A 7327-nucleotide genomic window follows, 5' to 3' on the forward strand; every position below is an offset into this window, starting at 1 on the left:
TGCAATTTTCGTGGGGACTATGAAAACACTGAAAATGAGCTATTTTAAAACATGAAGGATTCAGTGTAATGTGAATTCTTTTTAATATTTTATAACCCTCTTATTAAAAACTTTGTATTTACTCCACAAGGAACTGAAACTTAACAGAAAATCCTTTTACCACTTAACTCTGTTTACTTGGAACACTTTCATGAGAATTGGTGAAAACCTCCTTGCTTATTATTACTCCTAGTCACTTAACAGTTGGGTTTCATCTGCCCAACACAATACATTTAAGATTTTAAACCAATGAAAACTGACACAATTGCATCTCTAACAGATACTTTTTCCATGGCACTGAGCAGCCCAGATGGTCAAGATCAACATTATCAATGCATCTGTTAATCTTTTACCTTGAAAATAACAGATGTAATGGTCTAGAAGAAAATTATGTATGATGGAATTACCCTTGCCAAAGCCATCAGGTGTCTTACTGAAGATGCTTGGATAGCTCTGCCTGCCAAATGCAAAAACATTTGCCTCTGGTGAAAGACACAGATGGTTGCTATTCTCTAAAAAATGAAGTTGGATGCAATTCCAAGGGTAGATATGCCCTGAAAATAATTGCCTTTTCTTTATTGTTATTAAAGCCTAGTTAAAATATACTCTTGAGAGCAGAAAACAGTTCAAAATAACCTTGTTCCAGTTGTTCTCCTTCTGGGAAAGTTTTGCACCAAAATAATCTGAGATACAGGAAAACAACAAAGATGTTTATAACATTATTATAACAAAAATGCAAATTGCTCTGTGGTTAAGTAAATAATGGTAAATTCACAGTCTCAAAAATCATTTAGCCATAAAAATCACATGACAAAGAATTTTTAATAACGGGAAGGAATTATAAAGCAGGAAATAATTGCACTTACAGAAGGATTTCAACTGTAAAAAAAGCAAATGCTTTCTAAAGAAGACAAGAACATATATATGAACATCATAACAACCTTTAGAAAAAGTAAACTTTATTGTTTTATAAATTCTTATACCTACTAGTGGTGGGATTTGAGATGGCTTGTAATTTTTAAGGGTATTTGAAAGGGATGAGATTATGGTTCTGTACTTAGACATGAATTAAGAGAATTCTAGCTCTTATAATATTGGCAGAGATTTGGATTCTAGCCTTCATTGTGAATGTTTCTGGCTTTGCAGTGCATCATGCATCTTGAAGATCGACTACAGGAGATGTACCTTAAAAGTAAGATGCTGTCTGAATATCTTCGTGGACACACACGAGTTCATGTGAAAGAATTAGGTGTCGTGCTGGGGTGAGTCCCTTGAAGTGCCCCCATTCCTCCTGGTGATGGGGCTGTCCCTTCACTGTCCCTGCTGACCTGCTAGGCTGTGCCACCCTAACCACAGGCTGTGGCGCCCCAAGGGGGTGTTTGGGCTTGTGCACCTCTGCTGCTCCCTGATGAACAGCCTCTTCTTTTTATCTGATACTGGAGTTTTTTCACATCTTTACACTTTGGGCACTTTATGTTAGTCTTCTTCCTGGATTATTTTATGCTTGAAAGTGAAAATTCAATCCCACTTGGCCTGTTTGTAGTCGTTTTAATAAGATGTCAAAGTCACAAGCTGTCAGACACGGAGCTGCAGCTTGTGTTTACAGTTTGCTTCCCGGCTGGGGCAGGACAGGTCATCGTCCTGGGCCTGCCCAGCCTGCCGGCACATCGGCAGGGTGGCTGCACTCTCCTGCCTTTCTCAGCAGTCCCCCAGAAGAGGTGCTGGGCTTCCGTTACTAATAATGTGCGTCATCTTCCAGAGGGTCCTTGCCATAACTTCTCTAGAAGAAATTCTGACTTTTGTTTTTTAAAAAGCTTCTATGTTTAAATTTTCAGCAGACAGCAAAAAGACACTGTGTGTATGGAGACTTATCCCCCTTACCTGTGGTGATGTTTCCCCTAATTCTGGGCAAGCAGATATTACACATATAATGCCAACCTTGAAATTCTGTATTAAGCCTATTAAAGTGTTTTTTTTCAAGACTCAGGCCTTTGCATTCTTGTCAGACTTATCATCTTTTGCACCCAGGAAGTGATATACTGTATTGTTTCCTGTCATAGTTTCCTTACATCATTTAAAAAATATTTTCCCCCTTTGAGGCATTTGCTTTTGCAGTTAACTTGCAACATATGTCTTTGTCGTGTTTTCTGTCAGTTTCTGGTTAGGTCTCTTTACCACTGGTACTTGGGTCCTGCTTCATCAGGCCTCCCATTGGCAGGTGTGCGCCCTAGGTTTTCAGGATCCCCGCCTGGTCGCTAACTCTGACAGGTGCCCGGCAGCAGCACTGTTAGGAGGACCGTAGGGGCTTGCTTACCTCCCTCACCTCCAGGCCCCTTCGTGCGTTATTAGAGGGGCTCCCACACCGTCTCTTGCGGGCCCCCTCCGTCCTCCGACCTGCAGCACGAGAGGCCCCGCCGACTCATCCTCCGGAAATCACACCAGTAGGAGCACTGCCGCTGCTAGCACGGGAAACTCCAGGAAGGAACACCAGCCATCTTCTTAAGTTTTATTTTCAGTTTTGCGTTTTTGTAATTTAAGGGAAAGTATTAGGGTATATTCCACAGACTGAAGCTGTCCTAATTTTCCAGGACTTTCTGCAGCACTTTAGCCAGTGGCCACGCTGTATCCGCCTCCGCTTTAAGACATGCAGACAAAGCCCCAGCCGTTTGGTGTCGCCGTGTCTCTTGATTCAGTATCCGTTAGGGTCACTCTTCTCCTAGATGTCGTGGTTCAGATACGTACTGAGGGCCCAAGCTGTATAACCTGTTGAACAAATCTCCAAGGTTGTGGAAGAAATTACCACCTTCTTCACCTTCCTCAGACTAATCTGAACCCCGGCACAGGATCACGGTGCTTTCTGGAGTGTGACTGCAGCAACGAGCAGCGATGGGAGACACCGAAGTACAGCACAGTGAGGTCCAGGGAATACAGGGAAGCTGTGGCTGGCGACCCTGCACGGCTTGCACGGCCAGCCGCGCGTCTCCGGAACACACGGCGCTCCTACGGGGATATCACATTGTAAAAGGATGACTTGATCATCTTCCCATCCCTCTACTTTTTCATTAATTTTAAGCAGTGACCCAGCAAGTGTGGTAGCTAGCAGTAATACTTTCCTGCAAAGCCATGCCACTTTAAACTAATGCACTTCTTTTTTCAATATTCAGGATCGAATCGAACGACCTGCCTCTCCTGACCGCTGTTGCCAGTACTCATTCGCCGTATGTCGCTCAAATACTCTTGTAAGCCAACACTCAGGACGGTTCTTCCTCGGAAGAAGAAAAATCGGATTCTCAACTGAAGGAGAAAGGACTGTGCTCTCTAGGACGTCAGAAGCATAAGAACAGCAAACAAACAAGAAGCAGGCATTCCACCTCTCTGGTTTGTTTTTTTGCTTTCAAGTGGATGCTTCATTGGAAGGCTTAGGTTTGCTTGACATAATGGCCTTTGTGTTTTTCATGAACACTTTAGGCCTTTTGTTACCCATGAATCAACAGAGAGAGTGACCTTTTTGATAGGAGGAAGCATAAGCACTACACTGAACACTAAGCTGTTGGCACAGATGCCGCGTGTGCTCAGCAGCATACGGACAAGGGACTCTGCAGCCGGGAAGAAACGGTGTACAGACCATTCCAGGAAGAAAATGTTTCAGAGTTGAAGCATGAGCTCTCCAAACTGCAGAAAACCTGTTTTGCTATTCCAGGAAGACTGTCAGAACAAGGACTGTGGATTTCCAGGTCAGAGTTTGCTTTTTACAAGAAGTGAAATAAATAGTCACATTGTGCCATCTTCAGCTCCGGTGGCTGTAGGAGCTCCTTCTGACATAGGAGAGAGGATTGCCTGTTGGGGAGAGAGTACTTTAGGGACCCAGTGTTTTCACATCTTCTCAGAGTTTACCTTGTTTCAGATGCAGCCGCAGGTAGGTTAGAGATGGATCATTGGTGCAATAAACCCAAGAATCAATGTAGCATCTTATCTTACAAAGATGTAGTTTGTAGTAGCAAAGTGCACCGTCTGAGAACCGTATGTTTTATCCTTGTACTTCAGAGCTTTCAGCAGCAGCCTCTGTAAGAGAGGCCATTTACCAAAGTTATTTCTATAAGCTCAAGAGTGTTTTTGTTGCTGAATTCTTCTAGCCGAAGCCACTTTCTTCCTATAAAAAGTCAATACAAATGACTATTTATACTTTAAAAGGCACAGCTGTCCTGGTGGGAAATGAAACCTGCAACAGTTCAGGATGACCAGTGAAAGTAATTAGTTTGAACATTTACAAATAATCCATATATGATCTAAATTTTTACATTATCATCTCTGTGCCTTCTGATCCTTATGACCTTTCCAGAACACCTTTCCATAAATGAATTTACGCATCATAAAACCTTCCAAAATGAGGAATTGTTTATCTGCATAGTTCACTTTGAAAAAAACCTTGATTTTCTATTAATATAAAAGAAACTTTGCTTAGTTTACAAACCATGAACTATAACCATGTCAGATTATGTACTGGCATCCAGGGAAAAGGAAAAGATTTTTTAAAAATTGATAGTTAAAAGACAGGAGCTAATCTAGTAAAGCAAAACACTGCTAGCACCTTTCAGATCTTGAGTACAGCTAGTGATAACTAGGTTCTGATTTCCTTTCACTGTTATGAATTAATTCCAGTCCTTTCCATGTATCCTTTGTACCTAAGAATATGAAGTAGCTTCTGTTACAAGGATTGGGATGACTATAAGATTTTTGTATTTGATAAAATCCTGATTTTAAACACCAAATTATGTTAGTTTGTCGGTATTTTAAAAATGCAAGGTCATTATTTGAAAGAGTATAGCTGCAGTACCAATGGAGAAAAACTGGTGTATTATTTCTTAGGAATAGATCAGAACGGCTACCCTTCCCCTCTCTCTCTCTCTGTGATGTGAAATGCAGATGGGTATGTTAGGACTCTCAAGATTTGTAATTTTTATTTTATGTCTTTCATAAAATTGAAGTTTTCTATTCTTATATTTTTCTATTTTGTCTAACATCTGAGTTGGCTGTTTAAATTCTCTAGTTCCATGATGTCATTGCTGGTTGTCCTCACACACAGAGAATGAACCTCACCTACGGCTCTGCTCATTCATTTGTTTTCTACTACATGTGAATAAATTGTAATAGCTGATGCTACATTGTTTCCATCTGTACTGGTTTAGAGCATTCCCCTCACCTCTAGTTCCCTTTTCCTTGTTTACCAGTTTGGGGCACTTTCCCTAGCTTCCCTTACTTCCCACCATAAAGTACCTAGATACAAAATCTCCATTCTAATGTGTACACACTGTTGAAAATTAGACCTGTAGAGGGGGAAATCGAGCTTTAAATGCCTGATTCTAAACTCCATACAAAAAAGATTTAGCCTAGCTCCCCAGAGCCTGAGAAACATAATTTGCCTCTTGATCTACTATTTCAAAACTCTCTCTTGGAAAATGTCTGTTGGAAAACTATAGGTGGGTCATGTGTGGGGGTTGTCTCAGTGACACTCAGGATTCCAATCAGAACCTAACCCTCACATCTACTGCCTATGAAAACAGACCAAGAATGTTGCTGCCCTTTCATAATCCTCCTTTAAATAACATTCAAGTTTTATCTGAAATTCAGCTCTTCCCAAAAGTGGAAAAGAAAAAAAAATCTCATGGAATTGTGTTGCGATACACCCACTCACACACCGTACACACCTAGTGGCTTCATTCTGTCTTAGCCCAAGAGGAAGGAAAGGGGTCCCACCCTCTCCCAGGCCCACCTCAAAAAAAATATATATATATATATATATATATATATAAAATTTTTAAAAATAGAGAAAACTACCTCAGTTGACAGGATTCCACCTTTAGGGTTTCTTCAACTTTGAAGTCTTAACCTGTTGAGTGTCGCTTTTGTAGCATCTTGCTTTTCTAAGCAAGCTAGTGAGGCATGTCAGAGCGGAGGTGTGTAGTGTTATTGTGATGGACCTCTTTCTAGCATGTTGCAGTTTTATTTTCAATAGCTTGATGAGTGATATGAATGTAAAGATAATTGTGTACATTTAAACATGACAATGAAAATTTTAAATGTAGCTTCCATAACTGTGCATAATTCCAAAGTATTTTATTTTTATCAGTGTTAAATAGCTTTTTGTACAGGCTTCAATCCATTTTTCTGAAGTGTGCTGTTTTTTAATGAAAGTAACTATAATCTTTTCACATCCCATGGAACTGCTGTTTACACATCACAACTTTTTAAACTTACCATGTTTTTCAAAATTAACTTTTTTGGAGGGAGGAAAATTCCCGCTTGCTAAATGATACTAAACTGTTCATGAGGTTCTTATAATTAGGTCCTAAGATTTTATAAAAATCTTGTCTGTAGCTTTTTAGGTTCTTCACTAGAGTTGCTTATACATAAAAATAAAGAATATAAAGTGACCCCAAAATTATTTTAAATGTTTGGATTTTTCCACTAATATGTACTTTTGAAAATATTTTGTTCCTGCATACTTTCACCATTAAATTGAAAAAGTCTTCAACTTCTCATGATAAATGTGAACATTTGTTTTTTATTGTGCTTGGGGGAGGGTATATTTTAATATATTTGCCTAAATCAAACAGCGCCCTTTGAATGTTAATTTTTAAATATCAAAATTTGGTGAACCATGTATCTTGGAAGCAAGATTACAATATGCTTAAATATAAGTGGTGTTTAAAAAAGGAGAAAACTCTGGGATTTGTTAATTGAAGCTCCTCCATTAAGACCAATTGATAGGACTCTATATTTTTGATCAGTTAAATAGATATCAATGCCAATGTATGGAAAATTTTTCTTAAAACTTGTTCATGTATTATTTTGATCCATTTTTCTGTGGCATTTGGTGCAATAAACCTTTCAAATTCATCTTGAATATTTTCCTGGTACAGCATGTGATTTATTATATTTAATCTTAGAACTTAAGAACTCGGTGGTCTCATTTCCATTGAAACAAGTTCATTTTATATATATATATATGTGTGTGTGAGTTTCCACAGGGGTGTTTGGGGAATTCAGTAACATTATTAGTCAGCATCATGATGGGTCAAAGCTATTGGCACGTAGTGGATGGGAGCTGTGGGTGGTAGGAGAAATGTCTCCCAATGCATGGGGCACCTCACAGAATGAGGAATTGTCCCACTTCTTGCATGACTTTTAAACATCCTGTTGGACATCCATGTTGGGGGGGGGTGTTTATAATTATCTAAATTGAGGGTCTAATTCCTTACATACAAACACAATGTATTTTTCACATGAT

At 39.4% G+C, this 7327-nt stretch overlaps 1 protein-coding gene across 5 annotated transcripts in view; it reads left to right on the plus strand.

Annotated features, from left to right (window-relative positions):
- FNIP2 (folliculin interacting protein 2) overlaps nt 1-6943 on the plus strand; it is a 124153-nt gene extending 117210 nt beyond the window's left edge. For all 5 annotated transcript variants that reach the window (XM_036887722.2, XM_036887723.2, XM_036887720.2 and 2 more), the window contains 2 exons: nt 1186-1301; nt 3204-6943. In XM_036887722.2, the coding sequence (XP_036743617.2) occupies nt 1186-1301; nt 3204-3282 (195 nt within the window). In that variant the 3' untranslated portion in view covers nt 3283-6943. The remainder of the gene's footprint in view (nt 1-1185; nt 1302-3203) is intronic.
- The last annotated feature ends 384 nt before the right edge of the window (nt 6944-7327 follow it).

This window comes from Manis pentadactyla, chromosome 1 (genome assembly GCF_030020395.1).
Source record: "Manis pentadactyla isolate mManPen7 chromosome 1, mManPen7.hap1, whole genome shotgun sequence".
NCBI lineage: Eukaryota > Metazoa > Chordata > Mammalia > Pholidota > Manidae > Manis > Manis pentadactyla.